Below are 23,739 nucleotides of genomic sequence, written 5' to 3'. Positions count from 1 at the left end.
ACTTTCGGGTCGGGGGAGCGGGAATAAAGCCGTTGTGCCGGGGCGGAGAGGGCGTGCTGGCTTGCAGCGGCTGCGTGCCCGCAGACTTCCCGCCTGCGCCGAACACTCGGCTTCTCCGGCCAAGTGGGGATCGGGCAGCGGCGGGCAGGTGGCCCCGGGCCGCCGCGCCCGTGCCTTGGCTCTGGCCCTGGGAGTCAGAGTTTCGCGAGCCGCTGCTCCCTCGTGGTGTGAGGGCGGTGATGTTTTTCCTCCCACCCACTTTGGAGTCCCCCCTCCCCCCTCGCGCGCACTCTAGCTCTCGCCACAACCTGCGAGCCCCAGACCTCAGAGGAGCGCCCCGGGGAGCTCAGAGCGCGTGCAAGCTTGGAAGACACAGGAGGCCAGTGGCCAGGTCAGTGAGCAGTGTCCGGCGCCCACTTCCCCAACCTTCCTTTCCAGCCTCTGCACAGGTGGGACAGCTTCTGTTGCCTGGAGCTGCCCCGGGAAGTTCCCCCAGGGTACCCAGATCCTGGGACCTGCCATCCCACTGGCTCTAGGGTCCAGCGGCCAGCCCCTGCTGAGAGTTGGGGCCCAGGGCTCCGGACTAAGGCAGGTGGGATTTGGGATTTGAACTCAGCACTCCTGCTGGTTTGGCCTGTGAACCTCCAAGCTGACTTGGGGAGGCCACTTTTTAGTTACCTAATGGATTCTGCAGTTCCCTCTGTTATCTCGGGTGTCTGGACCCTATTTTCACGTAGGCTCAGAACCAGTGGGTGATTAATATGTGCTAAAGTTAATGAAACTGGGCAGAGAGCTAGAGTCTCCTCTTTTCCGGGGCATCTGCCTCATTTTCCAGCCCAGTCCCTGGGGTCAGAGTTGGATATGCTGGGTTCAGGAAGCAGCAGTCTTGCCCGCTTTTAGGGCCTGAAACGCCTGCCTTCTGGTCCCTTTCAATCCTGCCACTATGCGAGATGGACCTCGAGTCATTGGCACTCTCTGGGTGCCCACTCTGAAGGTGGATTGTTGGCAGAATCAAATGAAATGATTGCCAGGAAAGTGTCTCCCAAATCACATCCAAGGCATTGTTTGTCAAACATAAGCAGCAACGAAGGCATATGCCGGTCCTGGACTGCCGTTTCCAGTGGCACCCTACTGCCAGTGAGCATTTCTTGGGTGGTATTGTAGGGAGAGGATTTTAACCCGTGGACACTGAGCTTCAGACCCCAGTGTCTTATTGTTTGTCGAGTGACAGTAGCTAGCCTGGGGGCCTTCCCACAGATGATAGTGAATGTGAGATTATAGGATCAGTCAAGCCTCTTGGGAGGATTAAAGAGACACCTTGGGGTGTGAAGAAGGAGCTGACATGTGCTCATCTCTTTGGGAATGTCTCTTTGGAGACCTCTTGTGAGAATGGATGGACTCCCCACACTTCCTGGCCCAGATTGCTTCCTGGTCTTGGTCTCTTGGCCTGATGCAAATGAACAATGTGAATGCTTGTTTCCTAGAGGCACCTTAATTGATACATTTCTGTAGGTTCTGACTTGTTTCTTGTTCTCCTGTGAAGCCCAGTCACCCTCCCCCTCTGTTTGTAGCAGGGTTTAGTTTTCTTTGTTGCTTTCTTATTAGGGAACTAGAGCCCCCCTCAAACAAGTCAATGGACACATTTCAAAGTAACCTGTAAAGGAGGCAGTACAACTTCAATGGCACAACAGCCTGTGTGAAACAGAGAGTTAATGCAGAAATAACTCCAGTTAACTGGGTCAAAGTATAATTTGAAAAATTAAGGACAGTTTGGCTCTTTGCAAGAATAAGAGTGGGCATGTTTGCTGAGCAGTACTTGCTGGTGTTTATTGCTGCAGTCTCAACAAATGTCTGAACAATTCTCATCCCCCCCCCCAAAGTTAAAAAGTTGAGGAGAAATTGAATGGTGAGGAGCTCTGGGGAGGGAACTCTTCCTGGTCTATTTTTCTTCACAGAATACAAAGGCAGGCTTCAGGATCTTGTAAATCAAAAGTGAATATTTATAAAACGATTCGTTTTCTGGTGTTCTCCACCACCGTCTGGGAGTCCGTGCAGATGACAAGAATGCCAAAAAAGATTAATTGCACTCCAGTCACTGGCTTTACTATTTGCTCATAACATTAGTTGGGACCCAAGAAAAGCAAAAAAAAAAAAAAAAAAAAATTGAAGGGTCGTTTTCTTGCCAGTTTGAGTTATGAAGCAATGCTACTGTTCACCGAGTCACCCCACCATTGTACAAGAAAAACAACCCTGTTGATTCTTGCATGGGGAGCCCAGAAAACTGTGGTTTGAAAAAATACCCCTTGAGATCCCTAGGTGAATGTGATAAATTGGGTTTCCGTGGTTTAAAAAATTCTTTCTCATTTGGAGGCTGGAGGGGGTTGTGGGGTCTTATTCAAATAGGGTCAGGAAGAACCTCATTGTAGGTGGGTGGCTGTGTTAAACTGCTCACAGAAAAGATTTGCTTCAAAGGAACCCGGTAGCTGAGAGCAAAGTGATGGTGGATAGAATCTCACAGAGAAAACCAAGAAGGCTGAACCCAGGTGTTTCAAAGGTTAGGGACACGTCCTAGGAGAATTGAATCCTCAAGGGAGCAGGGAAGAGAGAGAGAGAGAGAGAGAGAGAGAGAGAGAGAGAGAGAGAGAGAGAGAGAGAGAGAGAAGGCACAGTGTAGTGGCAGATCTTGAGTGGCAGCATAAATTATTCTCTATGATCAGTTTATCTTTGGCTGTATATTCATAATTTGAAACAAGAGATTTATCTGTACAATTTCACAGCATTTAAAGTAGGAACTGCTTCATCCACATCATACTCAAAAGAATTCAGTCCTCTAATATAATCATCCTGCATTCCTTCCAGCTTTTTATCAATATTTAGGTATAACCCTCTGAAAAGATCAATCCAGTTAACCTGGGATTGGAGAGAAGTGTTTCTAGAATATTTGAATATTTTCAAGTCCCCACTGGAAGGCGCTTGCAGTCTTTAAAATCAAAAGATACAAGCTATAGCAACTTTTCTGCATTCTGCAGCCCCAGGCATGTAAGCTTTTCAATGGGAAATGCAGGCTCACCTCTCGGAATTGTACTTGCTTTGATGGTCTTTGCATGGTGGTACAGTGTGAACACATTGCCCATTTAGATTGTCTGTTTTCCTTAGAAATGTCCTGTTTTAAATTTTCACCCCACGGTGAATTTCATGTGAGGGGAGTATGCCTGAACCATTCACGTAATTAATTCATTCACTGCAAATTGCATCTGTCATTAGGTAGCCAAACTGTAGGTACTTTCAGTTCTCACAGCAGACACAGAAGAAACATTGATCAATGTGTGCCTCCTCCCTGAAGGATTAATAATAACAGTAGTCTTAAAGCTAAGATTAGTTAACTTTCATTTCAGAAATTGTTTGGGTCCCATGCCTATTACTTTTATCTTGCTTGCCAAAGTAGAAGTTTTGCAAACCCCAGTTTCCCTTTTCTCCCAAAGAAAATCTCTTGAGAAATCAACTTTAATTCCCTTAGAAAGGAGGATTTCCAAATTTATTTTTATTTTCCTGTGACTTGCCTGTAGGATTTTAGCCTTCGCGTTGCGTAGGAACGCATGTTCATTGGCTTCAGTTTTCTACCCCAGTCTTTGCAAGACAGGAGTGGCAAGTTCTCTTTCTTATGCAGGAAGATAATGCTTACATTTTTGTAAATTCTCCAGCATATTTCTCCCTAACCAGTGAGAAGTGTAAGCATCAATGAGCTCAATCAGTTCCAGAGAATCTATTTTAAGGCTTTTTTGCTTTCTTCCCAACAGCTTGAGTACACAGGGTCCTGCGAGTTTTGAGTTGCCTTTTGCAGTGGCCAAAATGAGAAAAAAATGGAAAATGGGAGGCACGAAATACATCTTTTCCTTGTTGCTGTTCTTTCTTTTCCTCGAAGGAAGTAAAACCGAGCAAGTGAAACGTAAGTGTCTTGATTTTGAAAACCAAGATGCTTTCTTGTAATTTCTTTGAAAATGTGGTTATAATCTGGAGGCATTGTGATTTAGCCCAAATGTGGCCATGCCATTGTTCTAAGAGAAGAAAGTGAATGTTACTGGTTTATGCATGAGTTGATAAAAGAACGAGAGCTTTGAATCGGGCCAACTAAATTTGAGGCTGTTTTTCTGATTATCATATATAGTTGTCATCTCATAGAACACATGACACATTAGCCTATTTTCCTTTTCCTGTTCTAAACTGTACAAATCTCATTCCATTTTACGTAACTCTAGAAATATCCGACAGATGAGCTGGATTTTTTCCCAAATTTCAGATTCTTCAGCAAAGGTTTTCAGTTTATGAAAAAGAATAACACAGAAAAGAAGAAAAAAAAATAATAAGGCAGCTCTGCCTATTCCCTTATGCTGAAAAACGAAGGGGGAAAAACCTTCACATGAACTGGATGCAGATGAAAAATCCTTTGAGGAAATTGAGATTCCAGGGACCATGAGCAAATTGGATGTCATTTATTGAAAGGAACGTCCCTGCAAAGCCAGGGAATATTTCTAGAAAGTCAGCGATCCGTGTGATGGGCTAACACATTGGAGAAAGCAGAGTGTGGCAGGAAGGGGGATAATTAACCCTTTTTTGCAGCCACATTGGGAGCTTGATAAGTAACCACTGACATCTCCGCTCTTGTTAGGGGCTTTCTGCTGCTTCTGCACATTCTGAACCTCACCTTATTTGGGCCAATTGCAGCCACCTCTGAGATGGACACTTGCTCTAAATTTGAAGGAAAAATCAGAGCTCTAGTTCCACTTTTTGGCTGCATCAAAAGAAGCAAGAAGTGGAACTGGTCCAAGAGGGACATTGTCTGCTCCACTGAACTTATTCATGAGAAGGAACTGAGAAAATATTCTGGGTAGGGACTGAAACAGCATCTGAAGTCCATCACTGAAACATTTCTCTCTTTTATCAGCATACGTGAAATAGATCAGGCATGAGGCTTGCTGACAGGGAGAGCGGAGCCATTCCTCCCTTCAGTAGGTTTCTGACCTCCTAGGATTTTCATAGTAAACTTAATCTTCTTTCTGGGAGAAACCATGCTTTTGATTGGACTTTTCTGCATGACTGATAATGTGGTGATGTCTCGTATGATTGGGGCAGAAGAGGAACTTTCGCAGGGACCATGAGCAAATTGGATGTCATTTATTGAAAGGAACGACCCTGCAGCCAGGGAATATTTCTAGAAAGTCAGCGATCCGTGTGATGGACTAACACATTGGAGAAAGCAGAGGGTGGCAGGAAGGGGGGGGGAGGTAAATGTGGATGAGTCCCCCTGCCCCTAGTAGTTCTCAATCTCCTTCTCCTGCCACGTGAATGCAGTTCATCTCAGAGCTCTCCTTCTGCAGAAGTCCTCCTTGTTTCAAGTGTCTAGGATCAACAAGTTGTCCATCTCCTCTCAGCTCAGTCATAATCAGCTGGACTTAAAATCAGCTGGACTTTCCTCTTGTGGAAAGAAACTTGCTTTATGGCCTGTTACAAATGACATGATGGGGGAATCTTGCAGTCTTAGAAGATCATCTCTTCTGGGAACTCTTCCATATTCATGAAGAATTGAGAAATATTGACAAACCAAAGGAAAATATGTCTTAATATATTTATAGACCAAAAACTATCACACTCTGACTTATTTTTTTCTGCTTATGAATTTGTCTCAAGTCATTTTGGTATTCACTGGGTGTCAAAGAGATTTTGTAACCCATCATCTAGGGCACCAGTTCTGGTGTAGTGCTTTAGATTTATAGTCAGATAATGAGGTTAAAAGTCATGGTCAGGCCCTCCCTTGTGGCGAAACCGGTTAGAACACAGCACTGCAAGGAGGCCTCTTCAGTGCGAGTTCAATCCCTGTCCCGGAGGTGACCACATGGTGTGGCAGACCTCTCCTGACCTGCCCGCTGCTCCCCTCAGCAGTGTACTTCATTGATCTGCCTGTTCTGCTCCCCACTCTGTCTCTGCTGAATCCTCTCGCCACCTCTGCACCTCTGACCTGTACCCCAGTTCTGTATGCATAAATAAATCTTTAAAAAAAAGGCATGGTCATTCCCCAAATGAGCCACTCAGCATCATTCTGTGTGGCCACATATAAACTATCTAAAGGGAGGTGTATCATCACCTCCACTAAAAGGAAATTCTCAAAACATAGGCCCTGTTTGTTGCCTTCACATGCATGTGCACACATACACACAAGCACATATACATATATGCAGAGATTTATGTTGCTGCTCTAATAGTGAGCAAGAAGCAGTGAAGATGTTAATCCATAAGGGAGTGGCTATTATTAATGACCCATACAGTCCATCTTATCAAGCTCTCATTGCAAATATTGCTTATTAAAAATCTGATAGCGGCCCCTCCCTGGTGGCGCAGCGGGTTAAAGCACAGCAGTAAGAAGCTAAAGCCACTTCCCCATGAGTTCAATCCCCGCCCGCCCCGGAGGGGACCACGTGGCATGGCAGACCTCTCTTGACCCGCCCTCAGCAGTGTACTTCGTCCATCTGCCTGTTCTGCTCCCCACTCTGTCCCTGGTGAATCCTCTCACCCTCTGCATCTCTGGCCTGTACCCTAGTTCTGTATAAATAAATTAAAAAAAAATGTGATAGCACTAAAAATGCTATATTATTTTTTCTTATATTATAAAATAATATGTGCTCACTGTAGAAAATGATATGAAAATACGTAAGCTTTATAAGGAATTTCTTACCTCCATTACACTCTCCAGAGGAAAATATTACTAATAGTTTGCTATGTTTTCTTCCAAACTGTATTATAAAAGCTTACATACATGCCTGTCCAGGTTTTCTTTTACAAAAGAGAGTATTATGTATCTTTTTCTTTAACTTGTTTTTATTCATCAAAAATATGTCAAGTATATCTTTCCATGTCAGAATATTACCATATAACAGGGCCATATTCTTTCCAATGCCTGCAGTTTCCAGTTGCATAAATGTGCCATGGTTTATTTATCCAATCCCTATTTATTTTTTAAATTTTATTAATTCCGTTGGTTGCTTCCAGTGTGGACAATACAAATAGGGCATTAATGACCACCTTTAGGTATTTAGTGAAGCATTTGTGTAGAATTGTTAGGTCAGAGTGTATGTTCAATTTTAATCTTGGTAAGTACTGCAAATTATCCTTCAAAAAATTGTGTCAGTTTGTATACCATCCATATGAGTGCCTGTTTCTAACTTCTTCACCAAAAATATTATTAATCTGTGTGTGTGAGGGCCAGTTCAGCAGGGAAACATAGTTCAAGTTTGCTTTGATATTTTTCTTTTACAGGAGCATTTTTTAATCCAATTGTATTTTTTCAGTAACTTGTATATTTTTCAGTTGTGTTTGCTCTATACAAGCTTATTAACATTTTATTTCAAAAGTTGTTGTTAACCTTTGTATTTTAAATATTAATTTCCTAATCTGAAATTTGCTTTACACTTAGCTGAATTTATATTTTCCCATACAGAAGTTTTGTGTAGTAGGAGCTCTCTCTCATTCACTCCTTTATCATTTGTAGATGTCTTATTATTCCCAAGAAGGTCTTTCCCACTGCATATTCTTATATTTCCTTCTATGGTTTCCATAAGTTGGGGTTTACTCTCCTTCACCTGTAATTTATATTCCTATATGGTATGCAATAGAAAACTGATTTCTAAAAATAATCTCTGGAAGGTGGGTTCACAAATGTCATTTTTTGGTGTGTGTTTCTTCTCCTTTTTCCAGAATTCACACAATTGACAAGAATAACATTTACAATGTGGGAAAAGTCCTTTAATTTAAAAGTAAATCTCAATTCCCATGTTTTTGTCATTTAATTATACATTTAAATCTAGGGAAAGGTTGGTATGAAGGTGAAAGAGAAAGCTTTTTTTTTTAATTAAAGTAAAAAGAAAACTGGGAAATCCTCATAAAATATGTAAACATAATAAGGATAATACACCTTTGTATATTTCCGTGCTGCCGATAAGTTCACATCTTTCCTTGCTTCCTCAGGAAGCCAAGGACTTTGGTTTTTCGTAGGCTGGTTCAAATATAAGGTTCCAGGTCAGGAAGGTTCCAGGCTTGTAGCCTCTTTGCTCTCCTGTTTCAGAGATCAGGGTGGATTGAGGTTGGAGACAGCATTATGGTCAAAGATGTGTACTCCATTGGTATAGAATCTGCAGAAGTCTGGGGGGGGGCAGAATTCTCTATTTGTAGAAAGCTACTTTCACAAGAAAAGATCTAGGTGGGTGTTGTCACTTGCTAGTAGCTAATTAGCCGTAGTTACAGTTGCTCTCATCATAAGGACACGCTCAAGAAACCAGGAAATGCTGATGGTGCATTGCTGTAGATGAACGAGCCATTTGTTGCCTATATAAAAGTTTGTTACTCTCCAGGAAACACAGTTGAGGTCTTCAGCAGGGAAAAGATTTTTCTGTAACTCCATTATGCTGTGTTGTTGAAGTTGTAGTCAAAGGGGCTAAAAATAAAAAGGTCTTTTGCAGTTCAAAGGAGCGTAACAGTCTGTGTATAATATTCATGCAAATATAGGAGAAATGGGCTGAAATGTTTGTCCTTTTGGCAGATCTGACTTAAGTGATGAACTATTGCTCAAAGGGAGGTGGAAGAATTGAGTTGTTGGGAAGATTCAATTATCTGTTTTGAGCAGACTAGCTTGTGCCAAGACTGACAAAGTTTCTAGGGAGACAAATTGTACATGTGCTTCATGGCGCCCATTCCTAATTTATAAGGTGAGTTAGCTGGACCTTCTAGCTTTTCGCTCATTTTTCTTTTCAGTAAAAAAGCTTCCAGCATGCACATTTGGCTCAAAATAGGCCTCTGAACTTCTGAGGAAAGGTGAGGCAACAAAAGATAGAAGGGAAGAAGGTACTGAAAAAGTTTGAGATGTGAAGCAGGGCCTCGTGGCATCTGCTCGCCTCACTGGCTGTTAGGAAAGCCAACGGGAAAGACTTGTCTTTTCTTCTGTCATATTGTCACTTGGATATTTGAGGTGATTATTTGACAGTCGGAAGGAGCAAGCAAAAAGAATAGACCTATTTATATCTTAGAAGATTAGGTAAGGAGAAGAAACACCTTAATAGAAGAATGCCTTAAAATCAGTAGCTTCATGTTTTAAAAGTACGTTCTTAATTATTTCTTATATCAGGGAATTGAGGGTAACAGTGTTGCTGGGTGTGGAGGCTCCCGAGTCAGCTTAGGTCCAATCTCCAGCTCCATGCTGTTCTTCTGTACCTTGTGGATGTTGTTATCCTTGCCAGTTTTAGTTGTCTATGGGCCCCTCCCTTACAAAGTATTTCATCATTTAAAAAAATTATTTTATTTATTTTTGTGTAGAAGTAGTGGCGTGGGGTGTAGGCCAGAGGTGAAGGAGGAGAAAGGATTCACCAGAGACAAGTGGGTAGCAGAGCAGGCATTTCTATTGAAGTACGCTTCTGAGGGGAGCAGCAGTGAGAGGTCTGCTATGCCATGTGGGTCAGCTACTCAGGTAGCTTTGCCGTGGGAGGGCCATGGTGGTGGTAGTACTGAGACTTAATCCCTAGGCCACTAGGGAAGCCTCAGTTTTAGTTTTTTTTTTTTTTAATATTTTTAAAAGATTAATTTAATTTATTTTATTTATGTATACAGAACTGGGTTACAGACCAGAGGTGCAGGGGCAGTGAGGGGATTCACTAGAGACAGAGTGGGGAGCAGAACAGGCTGACTGACTGAAATCCACTGCTGAGGGGAGCAGCGGGTAGGTGGGGAGATGTCTGCTGTGCCATGTAGGTCACCTCTGGCGGGAAATTGAACTCATGCTGAAGTGACTTTAGCTTCTTAGAGTTGTGCTTTAACCCTCTGCACAACCAGGGAGGGACCAAGTCTTAATTTTCTTATCAGTTCAAGGGGATAAATTATAGCATAATGACTGTCAACACGATAGTTGAAAAATAAATGAGATAGTGTTACATAGATGGCTTTGCAGCAGTGGCTGGCACATAGTTCATTTTAATAAGTGAGCGCTATTAGAGTAATTCTCTTGCAAGCCACGTGACACTATACTTTTAATTTTTAGAGGAGAAACTTGAAACTCAATGAGGTCAGGTGACTTTGTACAGGTACAGACAACAAGTCCAAGCCTGACCAGAATTAAAGCCCAGGTCTCCAAATTCAGGGCTCTGTTCACTACACCAGTTGCCTCTAGCAATTCTCTGAGGAAGTCCATTCATTCTCTTGAATAGAAGCCCAGTCCTATACACAGGGCAGCCACTTAACATGTTAAGAGATGATCCAAATGAATGAAAAAGATCTTTGTAACCAGAATTCCTAAGAGAGGCAGTATACTATTTGGGAGTTAAATGAAAAAGATCAGGACTAAAGTTATTCAGGAACCTAAATAAGCTAAGCCAAAGGAAATTTGTGAGGAAGCTTAAAAATATGTGCCTTTATGTCCTTTCTTCTTAGATTTCCCTGACTTCTCAGTAGGATTGGAATGTCCTCAGAGTCTAATGGAAAGAGGACTGTGCTTTAAGTCAGGACACCAGGCTTCTGGTCAGTTCTGTTGCTTGCTGTGAGGTATCGGTTGAGTCATACATACTCATAAACTGAGAAAATTCTTGCTTTCTGGATAGCAAGCTAAAGGACACCATAACAGGGCTTGGGGAGGTGTGACAAGGGAAACCAAAGCTCGCTGTTTCTTTAGCTACCTGAGCACACCTGAACTTTTATTCTTGACACAAAGTCATTGCAATAAGTATTTCACTTATTTAAGATTCATGGGCTGCTTGTCTCTAAAAGGATGACAGGTGATATATGAAAGAGCAGAACAAGGTAATGTTTTTAAAAGCTGAACCAAAATAGAAGACGTAACAAAATCTGAAGAAAGTAGATATAGTAGCTAATTTTAGCACCTGGTCTGGTACATAATACTATTTTTTTTATTATAATTTTTTTTAAAGATTTATTTGTGCATACAGAACTGGGGTACAGGCCAGAGGCTCAGGGGTGGCGAGAGGCTTCACCAGAGACAGAGTGGGGAGCAGAACAGGCAGATCGATGAAGTACACTGCTGAGGGGAGCAGCGGGCGGGTCAGGAGAGGTCTGCCGGGCCATGTGGTCACCTCCGGGGCAGGCGGGAATCGAACTCATGCGGAAGCGGCTTTAGATTCTCAGCGCTGTGCTTTAACCCGCTGCGCCACCAGGGAGGGCCCATAATACTATTTTGCATTCAAAATTTCACTTATGCTTCCAGCAAGGAAAAATTAAGAGAGACATTTGGGGCTTATTGGCAGGAGAAAAATTAATAGTTTCATGTACAGAGATTATTCCCACTTACCACCTACTCAAGCAATACCGATCATGGAATGTTTGAGTAAAGCACATCCTGGGTGGTACAAGGACACCATCATCTGTTACCTTGGTTTCATTGAATAAAGAAGAATTGTTTATCTGGCATTTCTTTTATTGACCCTTTGTCATGAATAAGAAAACTGAGTACCTAACTGAGTAAAGGTCTTTCTATAAGTGCTAAGGAAGATAACTTAAATCTCTAAAACAGGGAAGTACTAAAAAAAAAGGGGGTGTAGAAATGTTATGAGATAATCTAAGCAAGCTTTATGTAAATGTGATTCCTTTCTGGTTTTAGAATATATGCCAATTGTTAAACATCCCAAAGATACATAAAAAGTATAAGGAAAACAAGTCATTGCTAATCTCAACATAAAGATAGCTATGATTTATTGGCATCTATAATTTTAGATTTTCTTGTATGCTCAACATTATTTTATAAAAAAAAGCAAGCACTGTCTTATAACAAATTTGTTATGTCAATTTATACTTGATTCTCTAAAGTGGAGATATATCTCAGGTTGTCTGAAGTGAAAAAACGAATTTTAGATTCCAGTTACAGAGCAACCAATTTTTATTCTGTTTTGAAAAGTTCAAGAGCACAACTTGAATTCCTGACCAAACAGAAAGTAAACCTCCTTTAGCAGAAACTTGTGCAGCTGAGGTGCTGATAGGAAGAAAAATTTGTTTTTTCGAACAAGAGCTTTGATTTTTGCCCAACGTCCTATGCCAGATGACATGTAAGGGATGATTTTAGCCAGAAAAATATTCAGGTCAGGTTTCTCCAGCTGAGCAGCATTTCTGTAAAAGAATCTCTCCACGGCCTCATAGTAAAGGCTAATGAGAATACCATCAACTCTCAGTTATCCATGCTAATGGGAGATAGAAGGAACAATTAATTGAAATAGTGTGGAAAATGTTCAGCTCTCCTCCTAGCCAATGGTATTGCCTCGCTCAATGGTCAAACCTCTGACATAGGGTGCCTTATCTTACTGAGTGTGTCCACTTGCTATTAGATAAGTGAAATAGCCATGAGGCAGGGAAGGGAGTGTCATGCTCTGCATAAATGAATCAATGTATATTAAATTGAATTAATTTTGGGAAAACAATTCCACAAGTAGGTACAGGATTATTAACTCCTGATGAAGCTGTGTACACAGGATGGGAGGTTTGGCCTGTGCCTGCCATTCCCTTTTAACTTGGCTTCCACCACCTGGAAATGAAGTCTTAAAACACTGGGGAAATCTGACAGAGACTTCAATTCCAGAAATAGGAGACAGAGAAATAGGAGACCCCCCCATAACTACATATATTGCCCTTCCTCCGTGTTGCTTCATGTTTGATAAATCTCAGAAGTTCTTATGCTTTTTTTTTCACTAATATAGTAGCCGTTTAAAAATAAATAATTAAGAAGGAATTGGTGTACTCAATTTGTCCACTCATATTTGAGAGCAAAGATTTTCTGTTTCCACTGACTGTATATGATATAATAAAATAAATATTATTGTAGTAATTACACAATATTGTGTCTACAGTAATAGTTCTTATCAAAAACAGTTCATAGGAATGTTTTCTTGCTTTTAAGCTGGTGATGAAGTTATTGACATTTTCACCAATTACTGGGTGTAAGGCAGTCAGGACTGGGCAAGTGGGTTGCCCACTTTTAAAACTTGTAAAATAAAGGACTGCTACACTATCTTGAATACCCTTTCCTCATATTTGGACAAAAGAGCAGTGGCACAGAGACACATCTCTGTTATTTACTTTTGGTCATTGCTGTTTCTGTTAGCAAGCTACCCCTGTAGTACCCTGGAGTAACACAGTTGTCACTTCTAAATCAGGCCAGCTGAACCATTCGAAAAAATCTGTAGGATAATACAGGCTGAAGGTCCATTTCAGACATTAGAATCTGCTTGGTACCAAGTTCTACTCACAGCTACCGTTAGTGGTAAGTCATGCATTCTCTAGCTGGTATCTCTCAGTTCCTGGCAAATGTGTCTGACTTTTCTTCCTGTATCTCCTAGAAGTTGGTCAGGTATTACTTACTGTTTTCCTAAAATCCGTACAGGCCTGTCTGCCACCATGTAGGTGCCTCTCTTTTTTTCTAATAAACCTGTCCTTTCAGAATGTAACATCAATAAATAAATAAATATAATCAGCTAAGTTTTGCTTCTTGAAGAGGATATACTGGGACATTATACATGTGGTTACTTAAGCTGGCCAATTAAATTCTCTCCTTGGTGAGCCCAGAATGCTTTTTTTTGGTTTTTAATCAAGACAGTGTGGTTTTAAATTGTTGATTATATTTTGAAATTATAGGACCCCACCCCCCTCAGGTGTTACCACAGCTCCCGTAATACCAGAGCTCCCATAATCTACCACCATAGTCCACTGGGCTCCCTCCCCACTTCGTTTCCCACCTTCCCCTACCTCCATGCCTCAGTTCTATTTAGCTTTCAAATGTTAGTTTTTGAGTTTGGTTTTCGTTCACCCTTTTTCTGATTTCCCTATATTCCAGATATAAATGACACCATCTGATTCTCCTTCTGGCTTATTTCACTTAGCATAATCCCTTCCAGCTCCATGCATGGTGTCACAAATGGCATGGGTTTACCTTTTTTGTTCACTGAGTAGTATTCCATTGTGCATATACACCACATCTCCTTGATCTATTCATCTGTTTTTGGTCATTTAGTTCGTTTCCATTCTTTGGCTATTGTGAATAGCACTACACTGAATATGGGAGTGCAAGTTTCCTTTTGAATTAATGCATTTGTGTTCTTTTTAAAAAATATTTGTGCAATAGAGCTAGGGTACAGGCCAGAGGCGCAGGGGCAGTGACAGGATTCACCAGAGACAGAGTGGGGAGCAGAACAGGCAGACTAATGAAGTACACTGCTGAGGGGAGCAGCGGGCGGCTCAGGAGAGTGGGCAGCTCAGGAGAGGTCTGCCCAGCCATGTGGATCACCCCCGTAGCAGAGATTGAACTCTTGCCGAAGTGGCTTTAGCTTCTTAGTGCTGTGTGTTAACACGCTGTGCCACCAGGGAGGGCCCTATATTTGTGTTCTCCAGGTAGGAACCTAGGAGTAGAAATGCTGGGTCATGTGGCAGAATCATTTTTAATCTTTGACACCTTTGAAACGTTTTCCATAGGGGCTGGACAAGTTTACATTTCCACCAGCAGTGTTTTAAGAGGGCTTCTTTTTTTCCAAACCCTTGTCAGCACTTGTTTCTGGTCTTTTTGATACTGATTGGCCTTGTTCACAGGCTGCTGCTGCTGCCATCTGGGGCCTCTGGTGGTGCCGGCTCCCCCCAAACATTTCAAATGCTCTTATTAACAAGTATGTGCTGAAAATGACTTTATCATAGTCTCTAAAAATTGATATTGATTCAACATAGTCATGGAGCATTCAGCCATAATTATGCTAACCACCCAATCTTGGACAGCTATGGTAAAACATCTCTTAGGGATTATAGTGTTTACTTGTTAAGTTATGTACTTGAAAAAATATCAGTCAGTAACTGCACAAGCAGTGTTTAATAACACCATTGGTGTTACTGTTCAGTTTCTTGCCTGTCTTCAGTTTCTGAATTTGCTCCTTCCAGGAGTTTGTGGATTTCTGTCAGAGGCATAATTGGCCAAATCCCATATTGCTGAGCTAACAGGACCAATGTATTTGGATGAGAGACCATTATGTTTGCATTTGGAGTCAGGTTTCTATGAGAAATTAGTGTTTAAGCTATTTTCATCTTCAAGAGTCATAAGTGGAAGAATTTTGTCTCTCTTACTATATAGTGGTAAGGTACAAGTTGCCCATTTTTAGAACTTGCAGAAAAAAAAGAACTGCTACACAAATCTGAATAGCCTTTCTTAAATTAAACTTCTGTTCTGGTTTTGAAACACAGCATTTTCCACCTTTAAAGAATCAGGTATTGCCTACAAGGACGTCAAGTTATCAAGGTCGACTGTATAAAATGGTATCGGCTTTTATTTTGCATTTATTGTATCTACCACTGTGAAATTGTGAAAATTATAAAATAGCACTCATGCTTTAAAATATATTTGAAAAGACAATAGTCCCAGAGCTTAACCTCTTCATTATCTTTAAAACTAACAGCAATTTCCTTATAATACTCAGATTTTTTAAAAATGATGAGTTTGGATATGTTGAAATGATTCATTTAATAGTGTCTGTGAAATAACCTTTTTAAAGATATGTTGTAACTACACAATAGTTATGCAAACTACATGTAATCTAAATAACTTGTTTCAGTCAATGGATTCCATTCCCTCAAATTAAATTCCTAAAAAATTGGAGAAAAACTATTTCAGAGAAGAGATAACAACTTTATTAAAAGTAGTATATAGGCCCTCCCTGGTCATGCAGCGGGTTAAAGCACTGCACTAAGAAGCTAAAGCCACTTCAGCATGGGTTCGATCCCCGCCCCGGAGGTGACCACATGGCGCGGCAGACCTCTCCTGACCCACCCGCTGCTCCCCTCAGCAGTGTACTTCGTCGATCCGCCTGTTCTGTTCCCCACTCTGTCTCTGGTGAAGCCTCTCACCACCCCTGAGCCACTGGCCTGTACCCCAGTTCTGTATGCACAAATAAATAAATCTTTGGGGAAAAAAGTAGTATATAAAGAATACCCTGTTTGTGGCACCACTGTCTGCTATGCCTTTGGAAACAGACTTTCCTGTAAGTTAGAACCTTTAATAATTTGAATATGCATTTTAAAATTATGCAAATTGACATCTTCATAACTTGGCATTTTTTCAATGCTGGCTTACTCTTTTAGAGGCTTTATCTTTTTATTATTCCATTTCTTTTTCATCAGGTAAGAAATGAGTAAATCACACAACCATGCATATCATATAATGCAAATAATCTGATTTCATATTTTAGGTGGGTAGATCTGATGTCAAACTCTGAGTCAACCAATTCTTTCTGGCAAGATAATCCAGAATTAATATATAATACACAAAGAAAGATCCATATTATTTTGTGAAGTGGATTTAAACCAACACAATAAATTCTACTTTAACTCTACTCAAGTATTAGGTAGCAGCAATAGGGGTATTTATGTTTGCATAATCTCTTTAAGTAGTCCTCTTTATGCATTTATGTATAAATGTATACTAGATTATTTGTGAAATACCTAGATAGGTTGTATATATGAAGTTAAAAAAACCACTTAGGTGTTTGATAATATTTATGAGTAGAGAAACAATCACTTTCTTCTTACCAACATGTGGAAGGTAGCATAAGGTGCCTCAATTAAATTTTCCTCTTGAGATATTCATGATCATCTCTCAGCTAAAGATGCTGGAGTTGTTAATATATTGGAGATATTTTCTATTCTATACAGAGTGTTCTGGTGCAGAAGTTTAATTTGTGTATATACCAAGAAAATTGTATTGTAAGGATTTGGCAAAAAAAAAAAAAAAAACAGAAGTTTTGCTGAAAAAGTAGTTCTAAACTTCTGAGTTCTTCCAAGTAAATAGTTTTGAACACCTACTCTTTATCCAGAAGATACTATGTAAATATAGTATAAAAGTGTTAACAATTACAGTAATATCATACAATAGAATAAAAATAGTTACTAAAATGAATATGCATTTAATATTCTAGATAAAGAAAGAAATATTGGTTCAACTTTCCCCTGCCAAATTAAAAGTTTTAAATAATTAAAATATCCTGTGTTGGAATTTCTCATAATGGGAAGCTGAATTGATGCAGCATTTCTGGAAGGCAGCTTTACATAATAGATTCAAAACCTTTGACCCAATAAGTTAATTTCTAATAATTTATATTAAGAGAGTAACAAGTGTTCCATATAGAGATTTATATAAGAATTTTTATCATGGAATTTTTATCAAAGAAGAAAAAAGCAAAAAAAATGTCTTTAAATAAGGGATCGCTTAATAAATTATGGTTCTGTTGTGTTGGTGTAGAGTCATATCACTAGTTGTGATATATGGGGAAAATATTTAATGGTCCCAAAGTGAGATGACACTTAGGAGGCTCAGCAGTTTGTCTGGGTGAAGACAGGAGAAAATTCCTTCCTGCTTCAGGCAAGGGAGGTTAAAAATAACCGTTCCGAAATAAATTCAGAGATCTTTGTTGTCCTTAACTAAGGCCTGCCCTCAAAGGAAATGATTTAACCAAAACCTGATTTATCAGAGCCTAACCATCTTGGAGAAGGAAAATCCTCAACTCCACTATCCTTCCTGTCTCACCTCTGCTGGTTGGGGTGTGGAAAGCAAAGCTAATTAGCACGTTTGAAGATCACAATTTAGGGACACAGGCTCACTTACTGAGAGTTAATCATAAGATTATATAATGTTTCTCCTTGCCCCCAAATTTACCACCACATCAAGAGGGACCCTATATAATAACAGGAAATTACAGCTGAAAGAACGACAATCTTCATATACTATTTAAGAGAAGTATATGGGGAAACCCAAAAACCACACGGGGGAAATAAACAAGGATGCTAGAGCAAATTTAAGCCACAGACACCACAGCTGCAACAAACAGTAAAATTAGGCTAACTCCTAGTGATTAACATAAAACCACATACTAAAGGCCTGTTTAACTCAGTTCCTTTCACCCAATATATCATGTTTGACTTCCAACAAAAAATTACAAAGCATGCTAAAAGGCAGCAAAACAAAACAAAACAACTATAAAAACCAAAGCAGTCTGAAGAGACAAATCAATCATCAGAACTAGACTCACATGTGGCAGATATTTTATAGTTATCAGACAGGAATTTAAAATAATGGCTAAATTTACTTACTACTGGAAAAAGTGGACAATACAATATATGCATAAAGGGTTGGAAATTTTAAGAATGAAAAGGAAGTGTGGAATTCTAAAGCACAATAGCAGAAATGAAGTGTCTTCAACGGATTCATGAGCAGCCTGAACAATGAGTAAAAAAATGCCAATCAAAAAGCCCCAAACTAGAATATTAAAAAAAGTGAAGAAAATGCAGGGACTGACAATCCAGGAACTGTGAGAAAATCACAAAAGGTATAAAAATGGTGTAATGGGAATGCCGGGAGGAGAAATGAACGTAAAGAAATACCTAAGTAAAATGGCTAAGAATTTTCCAAAATCAAGTACAGACACCAAACACCAAAGCACAGATTTACGAAGCTTAGAAAATAAAGTAACACACACACATATGCACATGTATATGTATATATTCGTATGTATGTTCTATTTATCTTTGATTTACTGCAGTAAATCAAAGATAAATAGAACATCTTGAATGAAGCCAGTGAAAAAAACACATTACATTTAGAGGATCAAGAATAAGAATTATATATCCAATTCCCATTAACAAATAATGCTAACAGGATGAAATACTTCAGTTGTTGAAATTAAAAATTCATCAACTTGGAATTTTGTATCCAGCAAAATTATCCTTCAAAACTGAATGAGCTTTTTTTTTTTTTTTTCATTTTTTAATCTTGGCAGCAGATGACAGTGGGGGTGTCATCATTTGCAATGTACCACAATAAGACACATACATTGTGCTGCTGCTGTAGCTTTAAGGCTTACCCCCTCAAAAGCTGATCTATGGGCAAATCTGGCTACTCTACCAAGTGGATGAGAAAGTATAACTGGAATGCCAAGGCTGAAAGAAGAAATAAAACCAGTGTTGGTCAAATGAGACACCTAAAAATTGTATATTACAGATTTAGGCATATTTCTGTGAAGGAATGATGCCCAAACCAAAGAGGGCAGCTGTTATAACCTTCAGTTCATCAGTTCATATAAGGATTTGAACAATTAACCACACAATACATATCTTGTTTTAATATACTTTTTAAAAATATTTTTAAAGATTTATTTATTTATTCATACAGAACTGGGGTACAAGCCAGAGGTTCAGGGGCGGTGAGAGGATTCACCAAAGACAGAGCAGGGAGCAGAGCAGGCCGATTAATGAATTACACCGCTGAGGGGAGCAGCAGGCAAGTCAGGAGTGGTCTGCCGTGCCATGTGGGTCACCTCCCGGCCGGGGAAGGAACAGCGGCTGCAGCTAGCTTGCAATGCTGCGTCCAAACCTGCTGCGCTACCAGGGAGGGCCCTATTTTAATATTATTTTTAAAAGTGAGTGAGAAGGCCCTCCCTGGTGGCGCAGCGGGTTAAAGCACAGCACTGAGAAGCTAAAGCCACTTCCGCATGAGTTCGATTCCCGCCTGTCCCAGAGGTGACCACATGACGTGGCAGACCTCTCCTGACCCACCTGCTGCTCCCCTCAGCAGTGTACTTCGTCGATCTGCCTGTTCTGTTCCCCACTCTGTCTCTGGTGAAGCCTCTCGCCACCCCTGAGCCTCTGGCCTGTACCCCAGTTCTGTATGTACAAATAAATAAATCTTTTAAAAAAAAGTGAATGAGAAATAGATTTTTATAGACAAAACTTGAAGAAGCTGTTGCCAGTAGATGTGTCTAGCAATAAGAATTAAATATATTATTTAGAAAGAAGGAAAATCATAAGGTTAGAAACTCAGATATACATAAAGGGTAAAAATTAGAGAAGGAACAAACTAAGGTAAAATAAAATCTGTTATGTTTTAGTCTTAATTTAACAGAAAAGAGTATTCAAATAATAATAGCAACACTGTATTGGATGATTGTAGCTTATGGAAAGACAAAATGAATGAAAACAATCTTATAAAGGATGGGAAAGAGTAACTTGAAATACTCTGTTGTAAGTGACCTTTACTGCCCCTATGAGACAGTACAATGTTAATTGAATGGGAACTTTTATTATTAGTAAATATATATTGCAAACACTAGGTCTGCCACTAAATTAAAAAAAATAATAAATGTTAACAGAAGATAGAATGTTAAAAATATGCAGAAAGCTTATTTAAGGTAGGGAAGGTAGAAAAAGTGAAATATAGATATACACACACAAACACACAATGTAATATTAATCAAAATCCCAGTGATATGCTCTGTGATTCTAAAGTTTCCATGGAAAAGCCAAAAAAGAAAAAAAAAAGAAAGAAAGAAAAGAATTGCTAACACTATTAAAGAACAAAATTGGAATACTGTCACTACCTAATTTCAAGACTTGCTGTAAAGCTATAGTAATCAAGACTTTGCAGTGTTTGTGAAAGAATCGATAAATGAATCAGTGAAATATAATAGAGAACCCAGAAATACATGCACACAAATATATTCGATGGATCTTTGGCAAAAGAAACAAAGATGATTCATTGGAAAAAGAATAATGTTTTTAACAAATGGTGCTGGAATACATAGACAAACACATGCAAAAAAAAAAAAAAATGAATGTAGACACTGACCTTAAACGTTTTACAGAATTACCCAAAATTGATCAAAGACCTACATATAAAGTCCAAAACTATAAAGCTTAAAGTAATAGGAGAAACGTCTAGGATTTGGTAATGAGTGACCTTGGTTTTAACAAGTTTTTAAATACAAGACTGAAAGCCTGCTCCGTGAGAGAATAATATGGTCAGAAAAATGATAAAAGCAAAATATTCTGCTCAGGCAAAGACACTATTAAGTGAGTAGGAAGACAAGTCATGAACTGTTGGAAAATATTTTTAAAAGCACATATCTGATAGAGAACATTTCTCAAAAATCTATGAAAAACTTTTAAAACTTAATGATAACAAACTGAGTAATTAATAAATAAGTAAACAATTCACCAAAGGAGTTATATAGAATGTAAATAAATGTACATTGCTGGTGGGAAGGCAAAATGTTGCAGAGACTTTTGAAGACAGTTTGGCAGTGTTTTACAAAGCTAAACCTAGCCATACTATATGATCCATCTACCATCCTCCTACGTATTACCCAATGAGCTGAAAACTTAATCTACGTAAATGTTTACAGCAGTTTTATTCACAATTTCCACAAATTAGAAGCAACGAAGATGTCCTTCAGTAGGTGAATTGATAAGCTGTACTTTCATGTAATGATATTATTCATGATAATATAAAATGTTAAGTCATGAAAGGACATGGTGTAACGTCAAGTGCATACTGCTAGTGAAATAATCCAGTCTAAAAGAACTACAACACTTCTGATTCCAGTTATATACTTTGAAAAACAAAAAACTACAGAAACAGTAAAAAGATAGGTGGTTATCAGGAGTTGTAGGTGATTGCAGAGGGGAAAGCAGTTTACAGGGAATATTTAGAAGAGCAAAACAATTCCGTATAAGAATGTAATGGTGTGTGTGTGTGTGTGTATGTATGTGTGTATATATATATATATATATATGTGTGTGTGTGTGTGTGTGTGTGTGTGGTATATATATGTGGTATATATATGTGGTATATATGTGTGGCATATATATATGGTATATATATGTGGTATATATATACACACATTATTATACATTTGTCATAACACACTGAACTCTACAAAAAAGTGAAATCTCATGTAAACTATGAAATCAGGTTCATAACTAATATATCACCATTGGTTTATAATTATGACAAATGTGCTACACTAAAGTAATATGTTTAATAATAGGATAACATGGGAGTGGAGTGAGGAAGGGATATATGGGAACTCTGTATTTTCTGCTCAAGTTTCTCTAAACCTAAAACTGCTCTAAGAAATAGTCTATTTTTTCAAAAAAAAAAAAAAAGAGGAAGAAGAAGAAAAGAATTAGAGGGAAGTTATGAGAATGTTGAAAGTGGTTGTGTTCCAGTGGTGGAATTAAATGTGAATTTTCTTTCCTTTATATTTTATTAAGTTATAATTTACATGTAACAAAATTCACACATCCCATTTGTTTGATTATTATATTTATGGATTTTTCCACTGGTCTACATTATGTAAGTTTGAGGAGTACAGCATCACACCATAGTATTAGTATGTATCCACACCACAATAGTGCCATTCGCTATTTTCAAATTGACCCCCTCTGCCCATCTTCATTACCCTCCTTTCTAGTAGCCATCCTATTTTCCTCAGTGTCTTAAGAATTATTTTTGTTTTGTTAGTTTATTTGGTTATATTCCACAGGTGAGTGAAACCATGCAGTATTTGTCATTCACATTCTTATTTACTTCACTTAACATAATTACCACAACTTTCAAAAAAATCACCACAACCTTCATCCATGTTGTCTCAGAAGGCAAGATTTCATATTTTTCAATAGCTGAGCGGTAATCCATTGAATGTATACACCACAATGCCTTTATCCTGTCATCTGTCAGTGGGCATTTAGGTTGTTTCTGTGTCTTGGCCACTATAATAGTGCTTCAGTAAGCATAAGGAAGTATATATATCTTCTCAAATTAGTGTTTTCTTAAGACGTAATTAATGTCTTCCGATAAATACGTAGAAGTGGAATTGCTGAATTATATGGTATTTCTACTTCTAATTTTTAAAACATGTTCTGTATGATTTTACATAGAGGTGGATTAATTTACATCCCCACCAACAGTATGTAAGAGGTTTCTTTTTCTCTTTACCCTTGTCAACACTGTTTTCAGCCTTTTATATATAGGTCATTCTAACCATTCTTAACAGTGGTGAGGTGGTATTTCATTGTGGTTTTGATTTACATTTCCCTAATAAGTGAATTTGAGCACCTTTTTGTGTGCCTTTTGTCATTTGTATGTCTTCTTTAGAGAGTGTCTATTCAGGTCTACTACCCAGTTTTGTTTTTTTTTTTAAATTGGCTTGTATGGTTAAATTCAATGAGTTCTTTATATGTTGTAGATATTAACCTCTTGTTGCATGTCTGATGAGAGCAAATAGCTGCTCCCAACAAATAATTTGCTTTTCATTTTTTGGAGGTAATTGTTTCCACTGTATAAAAACATTTTAGTTTGATGTAGTCCTATTTAATTTTGCTTGGAGTGAAAGCCCTTGCCCTTGGACATAAGTCCACAAAGATATCTCTTAGTACCAAAGATGTCCTGGAGAGTACCACTTATATTTTCTTCCATTTTTTATAGCTTTAGATATTATACCCAAATCTTTTATCCGTTTTATATTAATTTTGTGTATGGCATTAAATATGGATTTTTTTTACATGTGTATGCCCAGATTTGTCAGCACTATCTGTTGAAGGGGATTTTTCCTTCTCCATTGAATGGTCTTAGTTATTTTGGCATAAATTTCTTGTTCATATGTGTGTGGGCTCTCAATTCTATTCCATTTGTGTGTAGGGTAGGTCTGTTTTTGTTCCATTATCAAACTGTTTTGGTTACTTTTGTTTTCCATTCTTTCTTCTTATTTTGCAGGATTGCTTTAGTTTTTGGTGGTTCCATACAAATTTTATAATTATTTCTTCTATTTCCTTGAAAAATGCTACTGAGATTTTTTTTAAGATTTATTTGTACATACAGAACTGGGGTACAGGCCAGAGGCTCAG

The 23,739-nt window shown here is 38.9% G+C and overlaps 1 protein-coding gene across 2 annotated transcripts in view; it reads left to right on the top strand.

The window, feature by feature from the left end:
• Positions 1 to 283: 283 nt before the first annotated feature.
• Positions 284 to 23,739, top strand: part of CHRDL1 (chordin-like 1) — a 115,448-nt gene continuing 91,992 nt past the window's right edge. For both annotated transcript variants that reach the window (XM_012727018.1, XM_004685706.2), the window contains exons 1-2: positions 284 to 391; positions 3,798 to 3,946. In XM_012727018.1, the coding sequence (XP_012582472.1) occupies positions 3,850 to 3,946 (97 nt within the window). In that variant the 5' untranslated portion in view covers positions 284 to 391; positions 3,798 to 3,849. The remainder of the gene's footprint in view (positions 392 to 3,797; positions 3,947 to 23,739) is intronic.

This window comes from Condylura cristata, unplaced genomic scaffold (assembly GCF_000260355.1).
Source record: "Condylura cristata isolate star-nosed mole 26May11 unplaced genomic scaffold, ConCri1.0 scaffold00019, whole genome shotgun sequence".
NCBI lineage: Eukaryota > Metazoa > Chordata > Mammalia > Eulipotyphla > Talpidae > Condylura > Condylura cristata.
Note: the sequence above shows the minus strand (reverse complement) of the source record. Positions and strands in the feature narration are given on the sequence as shown.